This window comes from Panthera pardus, unplaced genomic scaffold, assembly GCF_024362965.1.
Source record: "Panthera pardus isolate Hobbes unplaced genomic scaffold, ASM2436296v1 HiC_scaffold_24, whole genome shotgun sequence".
In the NCBI taxonomy this organism is placed as follows: Eukaryota; Metazoa; Chordata; class Mammalia; order Carnivora; family Felidae; genus Panthera; species Panthera pardus.
In genome coordinates, this window is record NW_026526810.1 from 22,495,751 (window position 1) to 22,520,288 (window position 24,538).

General features: G+C 40.4%; 1 protein-coding gene across 3 annotated transcripts in view; it reads right to left on the reverse strand.

Annotated features, from left to right (window-relative positions):
- SCAPER (S-phase cyclin A associated protein in the ER) overlaps positions 1-1,050 on the reverse strand; it is a 504,168-nt gene extending 503,118 nt beyond the window's left edge. For all 3 annotated transcript variants that reach the window (XM_019441359.2, XM_019441358.2, XM_019441356.2), the window contains exon 1: positions 981-1,050. In XM_019441359.2, the coding sequence (XP_019296904.1) occupies positions 981-986 (6 nt within the window). In that variant the 5' untranslated portion in view covers positions 987-1,050. The remainder of the gene's footprint in view (positions 1-980) is intronic.
- Positions 1,051-24,538: the final 23,488 nt, after the last annotated feature.

A 24,538-nucleotide genomic window follows, 5' to 3' on the forward strand; every position in this document is an offset into this window, starting at 1 on the left:
AAGTACATCATGAATAAATGAACATCATTTGTAAACGAGGTATTCAACAAAAATAAGTAACTGAAGTTAGCCCTGCTAAGCACAAATTATTTTCAGTTTTACCATTTTGGATGAAAATCTGATCATACTTCCCTGACTTTTAAACAATGGGTGCTGGGGCACCTGGGTGGCTCAGTCGGTTAATCATCCGACTTTGGCTCAGGTCATGAACTCATGGTTCGTGAGTTTAAGCCCCACGTCAGGTTCTGTGCTGACAGCTCAGAGCCTGGAGCCTGCTTCAGATTCTGTGTCTCCCTCTCTCTGTTCCTCCCCTGCTCGTGCTTTGTCTCTCTCAAAAATAAATACAGATTAAAAAATTTTTTAAATAAATAGGTAAAAAAATAAACAGTGGCTACTGAATCAACTTCCTCCTTTCTTGGTACTTTCAAGTTAGCACCAGGAATAACTTTTGTATGATATTACAATATGCCCTCAGGAACTATAGAAATGCAGAGGATGGTTGCTGTAAAATTAATAGGCTCAGACCAAAGTGTTTTTTAGATTTTTTGAACTCTTTACTTCCTGGTAATTAGGCAGAACACAAAAGCTTAATTCTCAATTATTTTCTCTTTTTCCCTATCAAGCTATCAGTTTTCAATTCTTATTTGTTAGAATTACAGGAAATGTTACAAAAAGTAAAGTGAATATACTTTCATTATGGGAATTATCTGTTATGGATGATCACAGGCATTTTTAATTTACTTTCAGGTTTTTGGCCACATTCCTTACCATCACAGTTGGCAAACAAGCAATGCTTTTACTACACTTTGCCCATCAGAGCTATTTAAAAACAACACAAATCAATAAGAAATACTATGAAGCTGTAAAAGGAAATAAAGCTCTCTGATGCTCTAGAGTATACTGCAAAGATAATAAATGAAAAAGATATGGAAGGAAGGACAAAAAAACAGGTTAGTGTTTAAGGTAGCTTGATCACTTACCATCATTCTTTAATTCCGTTAGTATGCCAAGAAGCTCATTTACCACATAAACCCCTGGGGTGTGACTCCTACAATAAAAAAAAAAAAAAATACATATATATATATATATATATATCCTTAGTCATAAGATTGTCAAAAAAACATTTATTCTTAAAAAGACAGAAGTCTCATTACCACAAGTTTGTCATTACATTAAACAAAAAAATTAAATTGCTCTTTTATACTGTTTGGATGTAATATCGCATGTTTTAAATATTCCATGCTGAACAATACCTCAGTGCTCTCCAAAAAAATTTTTTAATTAAATACAAGAGAAACACTGTTAATTAATTACATTAAGAGTCTATGATCTCTCAATCCAGAGACTTTTTTTTTTACTACCATCTATATAGTACACATAACACACATATAGTATATCCTTACTCGGTTCACAAATGTTTAACTGCAACAAAAGTTTCATAAAGTGATGTTTATACCTATTGTGTGAGATGTACTCTGAGATTTCCTTCTCATTTTTCAAATGCTGCTTTCACTGAACTGATTTATGACCCACTAATGAATGCCAACCCAGGATACAAAACATGATATACCTATTCTTAGGAACTTTCAAAAACTGAGATTTTATCAGAATATTTTAATTACTATTATATAAGTCTCCACATAGAACATATCTTACTTTTCAGGATATCAATATAATGTGGCCAAACCTTTACTCAAACCCAAAGCAGAAACCGAGATAGAACACAAAGCAACAAGGATATTCCTGTATAGAATGACCTAACCCCATAAGAAAAGCTAATGAATGAAGAAATGTAGCAGTTGGAACCTAGTTGCTTCTGGGCTCAGAGCCTAGGTAATTTATCCTTTGCCAAGTGTATTTGCTCCTTTTAAAATACAACACAGGGGCCCCTGGGTGGCGCAGTCGGTTAAGCGTCCGACTTCAGCCAGGTCACGATCTCGCGGTCTGTGAGTTCGAGCCCCGCGTCAGGCTCTGGGCTGATGGCTCGGAGCCTGGAGCCTGTTTCCGATTCTGTGTCTCCCTCTCTCTCTGCCCCTCCCCCGTTCATGCTCTGTCTCTCTCTGTCCCAAAAATAAATAAAAAAACGTAAAATACAACACATAAGTCCACACAAAAACTTATACACAAGTATTCATAGCACCATTATACATAATGGCCAAAAGTGGAAACAACCCAAATGTCCATCAAATGATGGATAAATAGAAGGTGGTATATACATACAATGGAATATTACTGGGCCATAAAAAGGAATAAAGTGCTAATACATGCTACAACATGAAGGAACCTTAAAAACATTATGCTAAGAAGCCAGCCAGTCACAAAAGATAACATATCGAATAATTTATACATAATTTCCCGAACAGGCAAATCCACAGAGTCAGAAAATAGATTATTGGTTGCCTAAGGCTAGGAAGTTGGAGGAAAATGGGAGTGACTGCTAATGCGCATGAGGTTTCTTTCTGAAATGGCAAAAATGTTCTAAAATTCATTATGGTGATGGTTGCACAAGTCTGTGGATACAAAAGCCATTTTTTTTAATGGCTGAATTGTATGGTGTATAAATTATATCTCAATTAAACTGTTATTTTTTAATGCAGTGCCTCTCTGTTCACAACTCTTCCAGTTACTCCCCATCTCAGAGTAAAAGCCAAAGTCTTCATAGTAGCGTACCACACTCATACCTCCCTGACCATACCTTGACCCCTCTCCTCTTTGGTGTTCATTCCACTCCAGCCACACTGGCCTCTTTATGTTCCCCAACATGCCAGACACACTCAGGCCTCAGGGCTTTTTAATTATTGGCCACTTATCTGAAAGACTCAAGATTTACTCCATCTTTACTCATATATCACTTCCTCAGTGAAGCCTTCCCAAACATTCTATTTAAAATTGCAACCCATTTAGGGGCACCTGGCTGGCTCAGTCAGTAGAGCACACAACTCTTGATCTCAGGGTTGAGAGTTCAAGCCCCATGTTGGGTATAAAGATTACATAAAAAATTAAATTATTTAATAAATTAAAATACATTAAATTGCAACCCATTTATCCTGACTCCCACCCCCGGCACTTCCTATCCCACTTCTCCTCTAGAGCATTTATCACCTTATAGTATTTACTTAATTGGTATACTGTCCATCTCCCCCCCCCCCCACAAGAACATAAGCTTCATGGTGTTTGTTGGTTTCGTTACGGCTATGGTCTCAGAACCTAGAACAGTACCTGGCATTCAATAAGCATTAAATACTTATTTGATAAAGCCCATGCTAAAGAATATTTGCTCACCATGTTGCCTTCCTCTCACCCTCCTACATATTCAAAGCCTTTTAAATATTCAAGGCCAACTCTAAAGTCATCTTCATAAAGCCTACTCTGACATCCCCAGCTGACAGATGTCTTCTACATCTTAATTTCCAGATCACTTCATCTGTATTCACTTGTAAAAAGTAGGAGATAGATAGATAGATAGATAGATAGATAAAAATAAAAAATAAAAAGTAGGAGAAAGCACGATGTAGTGGAAAGAGTATATAGAGACACTGGAGTCAACCAAATCACTGGCTGTGACCATGAGAGGTCATTTGATCTCTTTGAGTATCAGAAGTCTCATCTATAAAAATGAAGAAGTTAAAAAGACTATGTTCTGGGGTGCCTGGGTGCTCAGTCAGTTAAGTGTCTGACTCTTCATCTCAGCTCAGGTCTTGATCTCAGGGTCATGAGTTTAAGCCCTGTGTTGGGCTCTGCGCTGGGTGTGAAGCCTACTTTAAAAAAAAAAAAAAAGGCTATGTCCTCAGTTTTCCAAAACAGATAGACAGATGGCTAATAGGAACATGAAAAGATGTTGAATATGATTAATCATTAGGGATATATAAATCACAACCACAATAAGATATCACTTCACACCCACACCCACTAGGATGGCTACAATCCCAAAGACAAACAATAACAAGTGTTGGAGACGATGTGGAAAAATTGTGGACGCAACATAAACTTTGGAATGTCATATGCTGTAGCTGGTTTTGTAAATAATCTGGTAGTTCTTCAAAAGGTAGAGTTACTATATGACCCAGCAATTCCACTCTTCGGTATATACCCAAGAGAAATAAAGACATATGTCCACACAAAAACTTATACACAAATGTTTATAGCAGCATTATTCATAATATTCAACAAGTGAAACCATCCAAATGTGCATCAACTGATGAATGGATAAATAAAATGTGGTATATCCACACAATAAAATAGTATTCAGCCACAAAAAGACATGAAGTTTCTAGAAAAGTCAAAACTATGGAAGGGAAAAGATCAATTGCTACAGGGGTTAGGGAGAAAGAGGGATAAACAGGCAGAATACAAAGAATTTTTAGGGCAATGGAAGTATTCTTTAAGATATTATAATGGTGTATACATGTCATTACACATTTGTTCAAACCCATAAATACAACACCAAGAGTAAATACTAATGTAAACTATGGACTTTGGTGTGATAGGGACTTGTCAATGTAAGTTAAATCAATTTTAACAAACATTCCACTCTAGCGGGGGATGTTGATGATGGGAGAAGCAAAGCTAAGTGGAGACAGGGAACATATGGGAAATCTCCGTACTTTCCCTAAAAAAATTTGCTGTGCTCCTAAAACTGTTCTAAAACATTAAAGAGTTAAAAAAAAGGGGGAAGTGTTGATACACTACAGCATGGGTGAACATTGAAAATACTATGCTAAATGGAAGAAACCAAACACAAAAGGCCACCTATTATATGATTCTATTAATATAAATGCCAGAACAGACAAATCCACAGAGAAAAAAAAGTAGATTAGTGGTTGCCTACGGCTGATGCAGAAAGTGGGAAGGAGAAGAGATGACAGTCAGGAATAGAGAATGGCTGTTATGGGGTTTCATATGGGGTTTTGAAAATGTCCTAAAATTGGGGTGATGTTTGCACAATTCTGTGAATACACCAAAAAACTACTGAAATGTATACTTTAATGGTTGATTTTATGGTGTGAAATATATCGCAATAAGTTGTTTAAAAAAAAAAACAAAACAAAACCTAACACCTAATCCAGAACTTCCAAAATTTCAAGCAGTTACTACTTTCGTATTTGCCATTAACTACCACCCATACTATTATTCATATAACATTTTTCCCTAAATAAAACACTTTTACTTACAATTTATTTTTTAATATTTATTTTTGAGAGAGAGCATGCACAAGCAGAGAACGAGCAGAGAGAGAGGGAGAGAGAGAATCCCAAACAGAATCCTATGTGGGGCTCAATCTCAGAACCATAGGATCATGACCTGAGCTGAAATCAAAAGTTGGATGCTTAACAAACTGAGCCACCCAGGTGCCCCTTTTACTTACATTTTATTTTATTTTTTTTTTCAACGTTTTTTATTTATTTTTGGGACAGAGAGAGACAGAGCATGAACGGGGGAGGGGCAGAGAGAGAGAGGGAGACACAGAATCGGAAACAGGCTCCAGGCTCCGAGCCATCAGCCGAGAGCCTGACGCGGGGCTCGAACTCACGGACCGCGAGATCGTGACCTGGCTGAAGTCGGACGCTTAACCGACTGCGCCACCCAGGCGCCCCAACATTTTAAAAGAAAATCTAAAATGTTACCAAAAACAAAAAAATCAGTTAATATAAAAAAATGGATGTGGCAAATATTTGGCAGTGCTCCTCAAATAAATTTGAGAAACTCTAGGCTACAGCAAAACAATGGGCAAGCAGAAAATGGAGCACAAAAAATAAACAAGTCAGTAAACAGGAAACGGACCCTGGGCCAGAGATTTCCAAACAAGTAGCTGCCAATGATAAACTGAAGTCTCACTTGTCCTAGCCTGCTCTACAGTCCCAGAAAGTCTGTGGAAACACCTGAGTCCTACAAATGGAAATGGGAAGATTGGCTCAAGGGCCAGGAAAGGCCTGTCTCTCTTCATCGGAGTTTAGGTATGCAGGTTGTGAAAGGGCAAGAAGCAAATGGCAGGCCCAAATGGTGAGAAGCCTGTTAGTAACTCTAAAAAATATAGACCCATCTAACAGAAACCAGGTGAGTACATCTATGAATTGTTCTCATGTTCGCCAATAAATTCTAGCAAAGCTGGGGTTTACAATCTCCGGTGTTCACAAAGTCTACCACTCATGTACTTGCATTTTCTGAAATTGAAGACAACCCAAGTATTTCCCTGAGTCAGGTAAACAATGCTGTCACAGGCATACTCAAAAACTACCAGTAATTGTTCACAGCTTTGTGAAGTGGAAAATTAAGTGTATTATGGCAAAATAAGTACTTTGAAGAATATAGACATTTTATTTATAATTCCAGTTGTTTAATGAAGTTTTCAATTCTGAGCACTTCCATATATACTAGCATGAATAAATCACACAGGATGAATTTATCTTCTCCCATGAACCTGGCATACCTCTTTGAAAAAACCAAAACTACCTCTCTTTTGCAATACTATATTAAATAGGCCTAACACATACTGAAATCTTTACAAATGAAATACCTCTGAGATATGCTTCCAAACAATGAAAGGGGATTAGCTTTTATGAGACAAAATTGTCCATGCATACATAATTACTGAAATAGAAAATTAGTACATAGCAATTAATTCTACTATTCTAATTCACGTTTTCAAAACATATAATGAACTTACTATTGAAGAAATTATCATTAAAAAGTAGCCATTATTTTAGCAAAGCTCCATGAAATCTCTATGTCCAGAATAAAGTCTTTCTATAAATCATTTCCTTCTAATAATTTAAGGTGGCCTCACCAGTGAACTGCAGATCTTTTTGCTTTTCCCATAATATCTACTGCCAAAGCCAAACATGTGTGTGAAAAAGGTTACCATCCCAGCATAAAACTGGAAACAGATTTTTACTACTTATTTTGTTATTCAAGCCATTTGCAGTTCTCACTTCTACAATTTCAGAAACGTGAATTTCACAATGGATATCAAGTTGCACCATTAGAGAGAATTCTGTTTAACTTCCCACTTACCACCACCATCTAAGTGTTTAAAGAATGTTCACATGGGATTCCCAAATAACTTTTGTTTCTCCTTTAAAACTAGGTTGAGTTGTGGTTAGGTAGGAAGGTGAAAGAAAAGATAGAATATCAACCCCCTTCATCTTAACATTCCTGTAAAGTAGTTAAGTGAACCTTTTAATAAAGTTAACATCAAATCAACCTTTCAGTGATTAAGTATCTATGAAGCCCTAAGGATATTTTTAAAATCTATGTTTAAAACACTATATCCTTTGAACCTTAGTAACCAAAATTATTTACAAATGCATTTGTATAGCAACATTGATTATGCGTCCATGCACAATCCACCAGGTGGACTAAGGTAAAGTGGTTAACTACAGAGAACAAAAAAATTGCAACTCAAGGGAATGCGGAGAATGAAGAGGCAAGCATTTGTTGGGGGCTTACTATGGGCGAGGAGCAGTTCTTAATGCTGTACACATACCTCATTTACTTGCTATCAACAAATTTATGAGGTGAATCACATTATCTCTATTTTACAGATGAGGAAACCACGGCTCAGAAAAATTAAGTAATCTGCCAAAGGACAAGTAGTGAAGCTGGGATTCAAACTCAAATCAGTCTGCCTTCAAAGCCCTCATTCTCACACTTCCTCCCACAAAGAAACTTTCCAAATCATATTAAAAATTGACTCTCTGATTAATTAAAATATTAATTCCTTAGTGAATATTACTCAGATCACTTCCATTTGTGGCATAAATCAATCTGCACCCAACACATTTTGAGGAAAAGTCATAGCTAGAAAAAAATACAAGGGCCAGGGCACCAAAATAAACCAGAGTGGGATAATGGTCAGATTACCAACCCAAGGTATAAAAGCATCATCCCAGATCAACCATTCACCAGCTGGTGACCCTGGGGCAAGTAATAACGTCTCTGAACCTTAGTTTCCCCATTCATAAAATGAACATAATGCCTAGCCCACCCTTCTACCTTGGATTATGAGAATGAAATAGCTAATGTTGGTGAAATCAATGTGTAAACCATACCAAACTATGGTACTTATATGGAATTGCTATCTATTCAGTAAGATGACTATAATGAACAGCCATTTTCATGGAAAATATCTCGGCACATATAGAAGGAGGGAACAGTCCACGAGCAACAGGAAACTGGTCTCAGGCAGGCAGCCCCATCCCAGCGGGAGCCACTTGACAGCAGCAGGTGCTCAGGGAACCAGTTTTCTGACTGCTTTCGAAAAATCCCTTCACTCACTGGGGGGGGGAGGAGCACTAACACAGGCAGAAGGCTGGGTCCTAATACTCCCAGGTGTGAGGCACTGGTTCAAGTCTTCACCCCTCCAGGCCTCAGTTTACGAATTTGTAAGACAATTCCCGCCCTGCTTCCCAAGCAGAGCTAAGACCGGAATCATCAAGGGGTGGTAAACCCTGCGGAGAATGAAATGATGGCGATCACCTGTCAAATGAAGGGCTGGGTGGGAGTCTCCTATGGAAACCCCTTGCAGTTTGGACATTCCAGAAGCCTCAACACGCGCACCACCGCGTACTCAGTGAAGGGGTGAGGCAGTACCCATCCCCACCTTCACCCCCACCCCAGTTGAACCCGCAGCGCAGGCCGGGAGCCTGCCTACCCTCGCCCCCAGGCCTTCTCAGAAGAACCCCGGGCCCTCCCGAGCAGCCGTGGCTCCCCTCCCCCAGCAGCGATCGCAGACCCTCTCCGCCCACACTGCCAGGTGAGGGGAGAGGGTGAAGGGGAGTACCCGCCGCCATTTTGTCCCTTGGACCCCGCAACGCATTCCGCCCGGCCAGGCCCCAGCCCCGGGCCTCCTGGGTCTGCGCTACGCGCGCCCCTCGCGGACACTCACCCCCGGCAGCCCTGCGCAGTTCGGGGCGGCTCCGAGCGTCCCGCCGGGAAAGGGGCGGGGCGGGGAGGGGAGGCTACGGGGGGCGGGGCAGCTGCCGGAGCACCACGTGACCCCCAGCCGGGGCCGTGCTGCTCCCCGCCCTAGTTGCGGCCTCCCGCGCGCAGGCGCAGCCAGGTTCGCGCCGACCGGCCGAGAAGGCGGGGAGACTTGGCGTGGGTTGGCTTTCGTTGTACCGGCGCGCTTGCTTCCGTGGAGCTCTTCCCTTCGTTAGGCTGCATTCTCACCGCGGCTTTTAGCTACAATCTTGGATTCAGTCCCTTCCCTCTGCCTGTCTTATCGTCACAGTCCCACAGATAACGACCTAGAGGTCTGCCTTACAAAAATCTATACTTGTGAAAACGCTTCGGAAAAGCACGCAGCACTACACCAAGCATTGCTTACCCTCCGCGGTAAACCTTTTTTCATCCCCTGCGTGCCAGCCTTGAAAGGCTCAAAGTACAAGGATCTACCAAATGTTTTCTCTACCTCAAAGACGAAATAAACACACCAATTAAATAATTTAACGATGTTTAAATCATAGTTCTGAATGAAATAGAAAAACTCCGCGCAGACCGTAATTACCAAGTGAATATTCCTCATCACTTTTCATCCACCTGGGAAGTTCAGACTCTACCTTTCCCTTTCCCTTGTTACCCACAATAAGCAGAACTCATGGAATCTAATGGAGTCTGCCTCACAAATAGACTATAAACGCTGTGAAGGCAGGAACCACATCAAATGGCTATGTTCTGGCTCCTTTCCCCTTTTGCCTTCTTAGAAAATTTCTTTTTATTTATTTAACAACTGTTTGTAGGGCATTTACCATATGACAAATGGTATTTTAGATGGTTGGAATTAATAAATAAAAAAAAAAACATTAAAAATGCCTGCCTTCTAGGGCACCTGGGTAGCTCAGTTCTTTAAGTATCTGACTCTTGGTTTTGGCTCAGGTCCTGATCTCATGGTTCTTGGGTTCAAGCCGTGCATTGGGCTCTGAGCTGACAGTGTGGAACCTGCTTGGAATTTTCTCTCTCTCTCTCTCTCTCTCTCTCTCTAAATAAATAAACATTTTTTTAAATGCTTGCCTTGGGGTGCCTGGGTGGCTCAGTTGGTTAAGCATCTAACTTCAGCTCAGGTCATGATCTCACACACAGCTCATGGGTTCCAGCCCAGCACCTCCAGCTCTGTGATGACAGCTCAGAGCCTGGAGCCTGCTTCCAATTCTATGTCTCTATCTTTCTCTGCCCTTCCCCGCCAACCAACCCCCCCCCTCCCCCCCAGCTCATGCCCTCTCTCTCTTTCACAAAAATAAACATTTTTTAAAACAATGCTTTAAAAAATAAAATAAAAGTAAATAAAGATGCCTGCCTTCTTGGAGCCAGCTGGAGACAATAAATAGTGAACATATAAGTAAATTACATGATAATGTGATAAACCCTACAGTAAACAAAGTGAGTAGGATAAGAAGGATGGAGTAGGGAACATACTGCAATTTCATAAAGTGTAGTCAGGGCTTTTATTCCTCTAATCAACTGTTCCTTTTCTCCTCTCTCAATTCCCATAAGGGTTTAAACAACCTCTCCCATCTTGAAATGTCCCACCCAACAAACCCCATTTCAATCTCCACTTTATTTTTCTTCTTTGCAGATCTGCCCTTCACAACTACATTTCTCCAGTGTAGGATGTCTCTACTTCATCAACTACAACTCATGTCTGATAACTAGTGTTATTGCACTCTGGTTTCTTCCCTACCGCCCTATGAAAACCATTCTTTCTAAAGTCACTAGGGCTCGACTGACTACAGATGCTTTGGATGTATTCATCATGACCTAACTTAATTTCTCTGCAAATTTTGACACTTCTTCCTTCTGGAAACACTTTTTCCTCACCTACCATTTTTACTCTCTTGATCTCACTTTTTCATCTCTAACCACCCTTTCTTCATCTCTTTTGAAGTCTCCTCTTATTTTTCTCATCTCTTAAATGTTGGTATCCCTCAGGGATAGGTGCAAGCCCTCTCTTTTCCCACTGGACACACTCTCTTGGTGATTGCTTCTTTTTACATAATTTCAGTTAGCATTTTTGTGCTCTAGATTTCCCAGTATATATCTCCAGGCCTGATTTCTGCTCCTGAGCTTCAGATCTACATGGTTAACTACCTGGTTAGTTCCACTTGAGCCTCTCAAAACCAACAAGATGAAAATAAAAACACTCATTATCTTTCTTATATACATGTAAAACAGCCTTATGGGATATAATTTACATACCACACAATTCACCCACTTAATGTTTCAGTGGTTTTAAAAACATTTACAGGATTGTGCAATCATCACTACAGTCAATTTTAGAAGATTTTCATCACTACAGAAAGAAACCTCATATTCATTAATAGTCACTTGCCCATTTTCCCTCAATTCCCTATTCATTTCATGTGAAGGGAATCATGCAATATGTGGTATTTTGTGACTGGCCTCTTTCATTCAGGATAATGTTTTCAAAGCACAACCACACTATAACATGTATCAATACTTCAATCCTTTTTTGTGGCTGAATAATATTCCATTGTATGGATATACCACATTTTATTTATCCATTCATTAGTTGAAGGACATTTAGGTATCACTACTTTTTCACTATTATGAATAATATTGCTATGAACATTTGCGTACAAGTTTTGGGTGGACATATGTTTTCATTTTTCTTGGGTATAGACCTAGGAGTGGAATTGCTGGGTCATATGCTAATTCTATGTTCAACTTTCTTAAAAACTGCCAGACTATTTCCAAAACCAGCTGCACCATTTTACATTCCTACCTGCAGTTTACAAGGGTTCCAATTTCTCCACACTTTTTCCAACCGTTGTATCGTCTGTCTTTTGGATTGCAGCCATCCTAGTGGGTAAAGTGTGGTTGTGATTTATATTCTCCTAATGACTAATTATGTTCAACTGCTTTTCATGTGCTTATTGGCCATTTGTGTATGTCCCTGAAGAAATGTCTATTCAAATCCTTTGGTCATTTTTTAATTGGATTACCACTCATTAACTTAAAAAAAAAATTTTTTTTAATGTTTACTTATTTTTGAGAGCGGGAGAGACAGAGTGCAAGCTGGGGAGGGGCAGAGAGAGAGAGAGAGAGACACAGAATCCAAAGCAGGCTCCAGACTCTGAGCTGTCCACACAGACCCCAACACGGGACTCAAACTCACAAACCGTGAGATGATGACCCGAGCTGAACTCAGACACTCAACTGACTGAGCCACCCAGGCGCCCCACAACTCATTAAATTTTGCCACAAAATCTGTTCTGATTATTGTTCTGCCAAATATTCTAGTGCCCTTCCATGAAATGCCCCTTCCTCAGCCCCACCAATGGCAGACTTGACCAGGTGACTTGCTTTGACCAATAAAATGTGAGGATCACATTTCAAGCAGAAATTTTAAAAGCCAGCTTGTGGGTTCACCATGTCTCTTTTCTGTCTGCCACAAGATCGGTGATTTATTTCAGAGAAAAGTTGTTCCATCAACCTGGGTTCCAGAGTGAAGATGGCATGGAACAGAACCAGATTGTGTAACTGCATGATTCCCCAATGGATATGCAGCATTTATTTTGGTAAGCCACTCAGATGCTTGGTACATTTGTTACTGCACCATAACCTAGCCTCTGCTAAAGTATCACTTGTCCCATGTGCTGTGTGGATCTACTATCTCTCCAGCCTCCTTAACATGGCCCACAAGGCTTGAATCAGGCCTGATAACTTCTTCAACCTCATTTCCAGGCCATTTCCTCAACCAGCCTATGTTCCAGACAAAATACAGTACACTGAAACCCTGAAATTCATTTCTTCCTCTCTCTTTGTTCAAGTTCTTCCTTATTACTGGAATGGTAATAGATAATTTTGCCTAAGAATTTTCTATGTGTAAGACTATAGAGAGAGAGAGTCTTATTTCATCTGAAAAAAAAAAAAAAAAACCTGAGAATTAGGTAGTTTCTACTATTTTACAAATCAAGAAAGGCCCTAGATTTACTTTTCCTAGGGCAGACAGCTAAAAGGGGGTCGTGCTAGGATTTGAAACCAGGTCTCTTTGACTCCAAAGCTCCTCTTTGAAGCATTAGGCTATAATAATAGCTAAAGGGAGTTAGCTTTTCTTCAGTATTTACTGTAGGAGGCACCATGCTGAGGCACTTCGCATGGACTGTATTTAATCCACATAAAGAAATTATATGAGGGGCACCTGGCTGGCTCAGTCGGAAGAGTGTGTGATTCTTGATCTCAGGGTTGTGGGTTCGAGCCCCACATTGGATGTGGAGATTACTTAAATAAATAAATAAATAAATAAATAAATAAATAAATAAATAAATAAGAAATTATATGAAATGGAAGTATAGTATAGAATAGTGGTATCCCATAGCAGTTAAGACTCTGATTTTGGAGTCAGATTATGTAATTGTGTGTTCTTGAGAAAATTATTAAACATCTCTAAACTCCATTTTCCTCATCTGTAAAATGGAGCAATAAGATATACCTAAGTGGGTTTTGTATTAAATTAATCAATTTTTAGAAAGCAGTTAGAATAGTTTAGCATATAGAGATCAAAGTATAACAGTTCCCTCAGGTGTCATCTCCAGTGGCCAATGCACCTCTTCCACGGCAGTAGCTCCAACTGGAAATCTCTGGCCATGATTCTGGATTTTCCCTGACAGCCTTGACTTTGAGGTTCTGATACCAGCACCCCATTCCACTGTTCACCAAGGGATTAATTTTCTCACCTATTTGACTTGAATGCCGTTATCACCTCTTAGTAAGTGGAAAGTAGAATTCTAGTAATCCATGGCAGGCAATGGTAGTGTAATCACTTAAATTAATATCTGTGGTTGCTTGAAATAAAATGCCAGATGGAGGTAAGGGAATTGAAAATTCTGGAGCTGCTGTACTCTGCCATGAAAGTAATGATAATCACAAGGACTATAGAGTAAGTTGACAACTTCGCAAGCATTAGGAAGCTACTAAATGCTAAAATTAGTGCTTTAAACTCTCAGCTCATGGCTGAGAATCTCTTATTTCTTATGGCCTAAGGACAGACCATGGCTTAGGATCAGAACCAAATTTATTTGTGCAAGTTGCTAGGGTAAAATGAAATTGAACTCACAGGTTTTCTAAATCACTGTGTTAAAGATAGGACATAGATTGGAAAGAAGTGGGATTCTGAGACTTAGGATGGGGACATTTGAGGGGACCTCAGACTAGCCCCGTAAATATCCCTGAGATCCCTATTCTATCTTAGGAAACTGACATTCCCTTGTTTAATGATTCTGTATGCAGCAGTTGCCTGGCAAAGAGATGTCTATTCTCTCCAGATACTATCCACCACCCCTCATTACCTCCAAACCCACTTCTATAATCAAATCCAGGAACCCAGAACAGAATTGTAAGGTCTATTTCAGAAAACAAAACAAAACAAAACAAAACTTATACACTCAAAGAATTGCAATATCTTGTGCATTTACATTAGCAGTAACCTGGAAAACTATATGGAGTAGATTCTAAGGATGTTACATCAGAAAAGATAGAATATATTTGACAAGCCAGGCTAAATTTAAATACATATGTCCTTACCTAAGATCCCAATTTTGATATACTAAGTTGAGTATCTAATGGTGTACTTGGTTGGTTGACTTCAATGAAGCTGAGATGCCAGAAATTCACCTCACATAATATGGAGAAATGAATGTAAAAGTTCCTATTCAAAAGGGCCAAGCCACAGAATATACGAAAGCATCAAGGTGATGGGAATGTTGGAGTGGATTTGTTATGTGTAACCTGCTCACCCTTTTCCTGACTATGTTGCATGAAAGGGACCAGAGGGCACTAAGGTACTGAGAAAACGTTAGTGACAGAAACATAGGCATCCTTGAAAGCTCTGAAATGACTATCCTTTCTAGAGCAAGGATGGGTTTTCTGATTTCAGTGGTAATGTTGGCAGAGTGGCAGAGGCCATGTGTCAATACTTAACCATCAGAGACAAGGGGGCACGATTACCATAATGGACAACAGGGGCAAAGTGGCAATTGGAATGTTTTGACCCTCAAGGATATGTGGGGGTACTTCCCTGATGACAAGGTCTTTAGGAATGAAATAGATGGGCAGCCTACTAAAGTATTACTTGATATATACAACTGGGAAAACTATAGGTCTAGTGTACAAAGACCTGACTTGAGTTGTTACAAAAGGAAGTCATAGCCTCTCATTTAGTTGCAGACCTAAGTTATGCCACATACCCAGGGCCCAGTGATTGAAGGAGAAACTGGGTCTTCTTGAGGAAAGACACTTCAACATTGTCATGACTACATACTATAAATATATCTCCAAGTCTTTCCCAAAAGAAGCTGTGACTATTAACAAGATGAGTGAGCACTGAAGAAAGGAACATAACTAGACTTTTGAAGGATTATTAGACGCTGCTCTGAATTCATGCACATTCTTGGGGACCTGCTATATTCTGCCATGTGTTAGTAATGATAATCACAAGGACTATAGAGTAAGGTAACAACTTCACAAGCATTAGGCAGCTTAGATTAAAGCTGAATAGATGGAGGGCTTTGGGTGATCAGATGATAAGCTAAATGTATATCCAAGTCCACCACACAGAGAACTCAATGGCCTCTGCAGATACATTCTAAGGCAATTTCTAGGTCCTAAATGCATATTTGGGCTAGATGTTGGTAACTGGCAAATTCTCTGCACTGGCTCCCTGACCCATAATGAACGGGCTACCATGGTATGTACGACCAAGCAGAAGCCCCTGGAACTGCTCTTCCCTAACAAAATAGTAAGCCAAAGGTAATATCACATCCCTGTGGGAACTGCAGGAATTCGTGCCGCCATCAAAGATTTGATAGATGCAGGAGTGATGATTCTCAACACACTTCTGTTTAACTCCTATGTTTGACAGTGACAAAGCTAGATGGTGGCTTCACTTGCAGCTTCCGATCCATATATGGCACCTTTTCTAGAACAAGTCAACATAGTCCTGCCATCTACTATGCTGCTATTATCTGACAAATCATTCTCCCCTCATATCAATTAGCAGCAAAGTTTCAGCTGTTGGCAATACACCTTTACAGTCTTACTTCAGGGCCATGTCAACTCTCAAACTTTTGTCACAGTCTAGCCCACAGGGATCTTGATCATCTCATAGAACATCACTCTGATCTACTACATTGATAACACCATGCTGATTGGCTTGGTGAACAGGAAGTAGCAAATATTCTTAGTAAGACACATGAATGCCATAAATACAAAAACTCAGTGAAAGGATTGTTGGAATATCTCCCTATAGCAGTGGTTCTCAACCAGAAGCAATTTTGTCCCCAAGGGAACATTTAACAGGCAATATCTAGAGAGATTTTTGGTTGTTACAACTGGGAGTAAGGGAGTTAGTGGCTACTGGCATCTAGTGTGTAGAAGCCAAAAATGCTGCTAAATATCCTGCAATGCACGGGACAGCTCCCCGCAACCAAGAATTATCAAGCCCAAATGTTAAGACTGAGGTTGAGAATCCCTGCCTTAAAGTGAAAGAGAAGTTTCTATACTTTGCACATCCTAACACTAAGAAAGAGGCACAATCTTGATGAGCCTTTGAATTTTGGAGGCAACATATATACCACATTTGGGTATATTTCTTTGACCCATTTACTGAGAAACCTGTGTTCCCAGGAAATGAAAGTCTCTGCCACTCCAGCCTAATGATTCAGAAGATCCAAAGTGTCTGTGGCAAGTAAGGATACTGTTTGGACCCTCTGGCAAACCCCAATAAGATATCTGATGCACAGAATTTTAGGATTTTGAACACAATACCATGTTCTCCTCTGCTGAAAGGGCACTGGATTCTGGTAGAGACCATGTCTTGATGACATCAAGATCGATGTGATCTCAGCTGCCATTCTTTTTTTTTAATGTTTATTTATTTATTTTGAGAGGGGTGAGGGGCAGAGAAAGAGAGGGAGAGAGAGAATCCCAAGCATGCTCCACACTGTCAGTGCAGAGCCTGACGCAGGGCTTGATCTCCCAAACTGTGAGATCATGACCTGAGCCAAAATCAAGAGTCAGATGCTTAACCACTTAACTGACTGAGCCACCCAGGCACCCCATGCCATTCTTGAACTGCCATAAGATTGGGCATACATAGCAATAAACCATCATCAATTGAAAATGGTATAGAAAAGATTACACTTGCGCAGACCAGGAGGTTGCATGGGCAGGTGGCTCACACCCCACTGAAGAGTTCCCTATAACCAGTTGTCACAGAGGGAAAAAAAACCTGGGCCTAGTTTAAAAATGGGTTTGTACAATATGTTGGCATCAGGTGGAAGTGGACTGCTGGACTATCACCATTCCATTCAGGAATCACTCTGAAGGAAAATGGTGAAAGTCAACTCTCTCCCCAATAGGGAGAACTTTGGGCAGCACTTCTGGATGTCCATTTTGCCTGAAGAAAACATGGCCCAAAGTACAAACCTCTTCTGGCTCATGGGTAGTAATTAATTATTATGCCTGTTACTCAGAGACTTGGAAAGAATCATATTGGAATATTGATAACAAAGAAACCTATGGGAGAGGTATGTGGATAGATCTCTCGAAATTGGCCAGTAGGATGAGGATTTTTGCTTCTCATGTGAATGCTTATCAAAAGGCATTCACTGAAGAGAGGGCTCTCAATATAACCACGTGAACGACCCACTCACTTCATGAACTATGGTCAGATCCTTTATTAAGCCATCTCAGCCTGGTTCAGTGGGCCTGTGTACTATAGGCATGGAAGCAGGGGTGAGAATCATCAGAGAATAACTGACCTAGTAGATTGGTGGAATGGCCTACTGAAGTCATAATTACAGCACCCCCATAGGATAATAACACCCCTGTGAGACACAGTGCTGTCCTACAGAATGGAATACTGTATTTGCTTTGAGCTAGTGACCAACAGATGGTGCTGTTTCTCTTACAGCCAGAACACCTAGGTTCCGGAAACCTAATGACCCACTGACAAAGTCCACAACCTTAGACCCTTCTAGAGGTCTTAGTTCCTCTTTTAGTTTGGGTTCTTGTCCTAAGACAGGTCTTGGGTGCAAATTGTTTGTTTGGGCAATGATCCTAGTAAACACAAGTGAGGAAGAAAGGAAAGTGAGCCAGAGAAGGGAGAAAAACCAATAAACGTGTGACAATGAGTAGATGAGCACTGTAGGCAACTAAAGCTCAATCTCACCAAAAACCCTCTGAAAAACAGTATGAAATAAGCTTCAGAATTGTCCTTTTGGGGTACAAGAAACCGAGGAATATACCCAACAACTCCTACTCACAGGACATTAACTTTCTCACATTCCTGGGCTATAATTCCCTTTGGCAGAGTGCCAGAGAAAGCCCACCAGAAGAGACAAGAGAAGGGAGAAAGCTGTCATTGTTCAGGGAACTCTCCGTTGCGGCTGCAGATGAACTCAGGTGGACTGATAGGACATGGAGAGAGGCATCCACCTCATCTGCTACAGTCCCAAGGGAGGTATGCTTTCATGAGAGTACACAATAATGAATGAGAAAAAGAAACTGCCACCTGACTATTTTGGGGCCTCATGCCACTGAACCAATAGCCAGAGGAGAGGTTACAATACTGGATGAAGCAGTAAGTCCAATTAGCAATGAAGACAAAGAGGACCCTATCTGGTACCCAGGGGAATCAATGGGGTGCCTCTGTTTTTCCATCTCCAATTGAAAAGTTTAAAGGAAAACCCCCAAAAAAGGCAAAACCCAATAAAGGCAAGACCAGTAGGATTCAGATCCTTCAAGAATGAAGGTTTAGGTCACTACCCAGGTAAAAACAACAAACAGTCAAGCACTAACTAAGGACAACAGAAGCATGGAATGAATAGCGAAAGAAGGAAGTGATAAATATCAACTCTGCTCTTATGACCAGTTATAGAAATTAGTAACAGCTATGCATATTTGTGTTATGTATATTTTAATATAATCATTTCTTTTTTTTCTCCTTCTTCCTACTAATTTACACAAAGAATGTCAATGGTATTAACTTTGCCAATAAGTTCAGATGTTACCAGACTATAAGAAACACAGTTTATTGGGAAAGACTGAATTTCCTACAGATGATGGACTTTAAGATGGCAATGATGACTTATCTCACCCAGGTTGAGGAGATGATGAGGGCATCTTCATTTGTGTGAAGCACAGCTGCATCCTGTTAGAAAGAAGCATGAAACTGTAATAAAGGAGGTAAATATTTTGAATAGCTAATGATGTGGACTGTGACACTTATTTGCCTTTTGCTCTTGGCCCGTTCCCTGATCTTCCTCTGCTCTGCTCTCAGGGAACTACATTTCCTGGCATCCCTTGGCAAGTGGCTTCCAGGTAGATTTGGCCAGTGAGAGGCCCCGACAGAGTACTGAAAGGTGGAAGGAAGGGACAATCAGGGTATTATGCTCTCTCACTCTTTTCTCAGGCAACATGTCCATTAGTGGCTATATTTCCTCCATATCTCCAGCTCTCTCCAAACAATCTAGAAGGTGGTAAAAGCAAGTTCTCCCCTGGAGCTTCTGGAGCGAGTATGGCCCTCCCAACACCTTCATTTCAGCCCAGTCAAACTGAATTGAGACTTCTACCTCCAAAACTGTAAAAGAGTAAATATATGTTGTTTTAAGCCACTAAGAGTATCATAATTTATCACTGTAGCCATAGGAAATCAATAAAGGAACCAACATTTTCTTTGTGTACTTTTATATACCTGCATTCTATGTGTATTATCTAATTTAATCCTCACAACAACACTAGGAGATAGGTATTTTAAAGATAAACAAATCAAGATATAGGGAAACTAAGGAACTTGTTCTAGGTGTTATATTTAGTAAGAGGCAAATCCAGGGTCACCTGACTATAAAATCCTCGCTCTTTCCATAACGTCACCCAGATCTCCTCACCAATCTGGGCTTTGGTTTCTCCACTTTCCTTCTACTACATGACCCCAAAAGTCACAGGGTACCTGGAAAATGAATTAATCTGTTATTGCCACCTCCAGAGGGAGGAAAGTCCAAGTTAGTCATGTGACTGCCATTTTCTTGGGCAGAAAATTGCTCAGAGGATCAGTGATTCTGGAGCAGTCAACCAAGGTGTACTTCATTCCATTCCCTCAGAATACTAAATTTAATCCTCTAAATTTAATCTCACAGAGAAGAGGTGCTGCCACCTCCATCCATCCAAGAAGAGCAGCTTGGTATCAGAAAGGAGTGGAGGTTTGCACACTGGGCACACTGGTGTCTAACTTCGGCAACTTCATGAATGGGGATGCCATTGTGGTGCATGCTGGGGATCAACTCCATCTCTGCGGGCTATCTTCCTTCATTGCAAAGCCTGGATAGCAGAAAACTACTTTTTTCACACTCCTTTGCAACTAGGTTTCTGAATGTGAATTAGTTTCTGATAATGGGATAAACTCATGAAATATGACAAGTAGAAGTGAGATGAAGCTGAAAATCACCTTTTTACCCTTTATACTATCAAGAAAACTTGTGAAAATGTGAATTTTTTTCTGCAGCTGAATTCCCATAGCCATTTTCCAGCTTTCTGAGTGCCAAGAGGCAGTGAAGTCATCCATGGTGGTAGAGGCAACAGCTTCTTAATTACAGTTTCCAGACCCCTGGTCCAAAACTATATAGGTGTGTCTTGAGTAATTCAAATGATGACCTCAGAAGGTTGCTGATGGTCCAGTTCTGTATTTTTCTGGGAATAATTTCCAGTGGCCCAGCCTAGATCTTGCTCTCCTATGCATCAGTTTCTTGTAATAAGTTTCTTCCTATAAAAAGTACATGGAATGGTTTCTAATTTCTGCATTGAACCATGAAAGATATACCTTTCAACTGAAAAAGTGAATATGACAAATTCAACTTAGAATATATTTAATTTGAGGGGGGCCTAGGTGGCTCAGTCGGTTCAGCCCAAGTCATGATCTTGTGGTTTGTAAGTTTGACACCACAGCTGTGCTGTCCGCACAGAGCCTCTTTCCAAACCACTGTTCCCCCTCTCTCTCTGCCCCTCCCCCACTTGCTCTCACTATCTCAAAAATAAACATTTAAAAATATATAAAATTTTAAAAAGAACATATTTAATTTGAGTTGCCACTAAAGTGTACAGATCCAATTGTTCAACAAATATTTATGAGCATATACCATATCTCAGAAACTGTGCTAGCCAGTGAAGAAAGACCAGTGAAAAAGAGATATAGCTACCCTTTTAAGTGGCTTAATTCAGGTTAGAGAGGCAGATACATAATCAGGAATAGTGTTATAAATACTCTGGTAGGTAGAGTACCCTCTATTATAAAGAGTACATAAGAGAGTCATCTAACCCAAAGTTGGGGCCCAGGAACATATCAGGGAGGAAGTGATAGCTCTCTGAGACTTTGAATTAATCAGAGTTCACAGAAGCTAACACTGATTCATTTAAGCAGAAAATAAATTTGTTTAACTGATACAGGAATTTGAATGTGGACTATACTTTAGATAATAGTGTTATATCAATGTTACATTTTCCGATTTAAACATTTTTTTTAATGTTTATTTATTTTTGAGACAGAGGGAGACAGAGCATGAATGGGGGAGGGTCAGAGAGAGAGGGAGACACAGAATCTGAAGCAGGCTCCAGGCTCTGAGCTGTCAGCACAGAGCCCGACACGGGGCTCGAACTCACGGACTGTGAGATCATGACCTGAGCCAAAGTTGGACGCTTAACCGACTGAGCCACCCAGGTGCCCCTACATTTTCTGATTTAGATAAATGTATGGTAGTTATGTAAAAGAATATTCATGTTTTTAGGAAATATACACTGAAGTATTTTGGGGTATGGAGCTATGTTTACAACTTACTATCAGATGGATCAGAGAAAATATGTGCATGTGTGTATCTGTGTGTGTGTTGCAAAAATGGTTAAGGAACTCCCATATTCCTTTCATTTAAATTTACCAATTGTTTACACTTTGCTTCATTTCTTTTACCATTCTTCCCAGTGCTTGCTCTCTTCCACCCCCACCCCCCACTTTCTCCCTGTCCTAAGGGCATATGGCTCCTTAACTATTCTTACAATTTTGCTGACAAGTATGAAATTATACAAAAATCAAATTTTGCAAACCAAAAAAAAAACATGACATAGGAGCTGTTCCAAGAATTTCCCAGTGCTACCCAGCCAGAAACATACCCAAATTCACACCCCAAAACTTGTCATTGAAAGCACTACTTCTGCCCAAGGAACTTGATCCTTCTGTAATGCTGCTGAGAATTCCCCACAGTCCTCCTGTGGCTTACTCCTGATACAGAGTATCGGAAGATTGTGTCTGGTTAGTGGTGGGTCCTAGATCATGCACCCATACCCTTACTGTAAGGAAGGTAAGAAAATATTTGCCATTTTCAACTTCTAGAGTAAGAGGCAGATTTAAGGTGGGGAATTCTCCAATCATCGAAATCATCCAATCATCCAATCATCCATGCTAGATGGAAAAAAAGTGACAATATTCACTAGAGCTCACTTCTTTGCTGCCCCTGTCCAATATTAACATAACTCTTCTTCCTGTATTTAATCCTGCAGAAGAAAAAATTAAAATGTGCTCACTCCCTCCCTAAAAGAATGATAACCTCAAATCCCATTGGTAGCTGAATACAGTTTGACTCTCTGTATGGTATTCAGTCCTCATCTAGTCCCATCAAGATCCTCTCAGAATTCTGTAACCCATGAGTGAACTTGTAAAGCTAAGCACCACCAGCATGCCCTGGAAGAAAGGGATGGAAAAGAAAATAAAACTAGTTTAAAGTATATGCAGAGCAGAACATGTGAGAAAATTAGGCAGATTCTATAAGCTTTATTTCTGCAAATAGTCACAAGACTGGAATTGATATTTCTAACCTTTATCCTCCACCACTCATTTCATGTTCTCTTGCCCAGAGCAACAATTCCAGCTGGTCAGGCTTCATTACTTGTTTGAATGACCCAAACCTTCATTCCCAAGGGATCTGAGCCTTTGATAGCCTTGCCCACTTAAGATTGTTGGAGTCTTCCATTTACTTTACCACTGGACATGGCAGTAATAAGGGTGACCCCAAGGAGATCTGTGAGTCCCAGCTGTAGTCTGTTAAGCCCCTGCCACTTATCAGTGACACTATCTCTTCTTTTTTTTTATTTTTTTTATTTTTTTTTAACGTTTATTTATTTTTGAGACAGAGAGAGAGACAGAGCATGAATGGGGGAGGGTCAGAGAGAGAGGGAGACACAGAATCTGAAACAGGCTCCAGGCTCTGAATTGTCAGCACAGAGCCCGACGCGGGGCTCGAACTCACGGACTGCGAGATCATGACCTGAGCCGAAGTCGGACACCCAACCGACTGAGCCACCCAGGCGCCCCAACACTATCTCTTCTTGATAGGGACGATCAATCACCCGAGTCAGTACCTTTTTTGAACTGTTTTTCTAGTGATAGAAAGAACTTCAAGCACCCAGGTGGCAGTCTTAATTTCCAATTCAGAGGACCTGAATTGGACCTGCCTCTGGCAGAAGCATTTCTCTCATGCATACCAAAACCTCTAAACTAGCCCATCAAGGATCATGGAAAGAAAACCAAAATTTTTTCTAATTTGCGTTATGTATGAAAGATACACTTCCAGGGTGCTTGGGTGGCTCAGTTGGTTGAACATCTGACTCTTGATTTCAGATTGGGTCATGATCTCGTGGTTGGTGCGATTGAGCCCCACTTGGGCTCTGCACTGAGTGGAGCTTGCTTGGGATTCTCTGTCTCCCTTTCTCTCTGCCCCTCCTGCTCAAGTGCATGCTCTCTCTCTTGCTCACTCTCTTTCTCTCTCTCAAAATAAATATATAAACTTAGGGGCACCTGGGTGGCTCAGCAGGTTAAGCGTCTGACTTCAGCTCAGGTCATGATCTCACGATTTGTGGGTTCGAGCCCCGCATCGGGCTCTGTAATGACAACCAGAGCCTGGAGCTTGCTTCAGGTTCTGTGTCTCCCTCTCTCTCTAGCCCTCCTCAACTTGTGCTCTCTCTCTTTCTCTCTCACTCTCACTCTCAAAAATAAATAAACATTAAAAAAATTTAATAAATAAATAAACTTTAAAAAAAAGGTATACTTCTCACTTCCATCTTGGAACCTATACTTTTACAATGGAAAAAGAAAATAAGACTATATCTTGACTGCTGACTTAGAGGACACCTTGAAAAGTAGCACCTTAACCTTGGAAAATCTTCTGGCCAGCATTATTTTAGTTTTCAATAGGCCATCTATAAGACCATTTGTTTCTGGGTGATGGAATAAATGATAAGACCAGCAAATCCCATAGATATCAGTTCATTGCCTTAACTCTTTCATCATAAAGTGTGTTTTCTTTGCCAGAAGCAATATTACATGGGATACCATGAAGGTGTATAAGATATTTAAGGGCTATGGATGATGGTATGGTCTAAGGCATGGTGGGCAGGGATATTGAATGGTACCATCAGACAGCAATCATCCAAAGACTACCATATATCCCACTTCAATTCTAAGCATCCTACTTCCTAATTGATG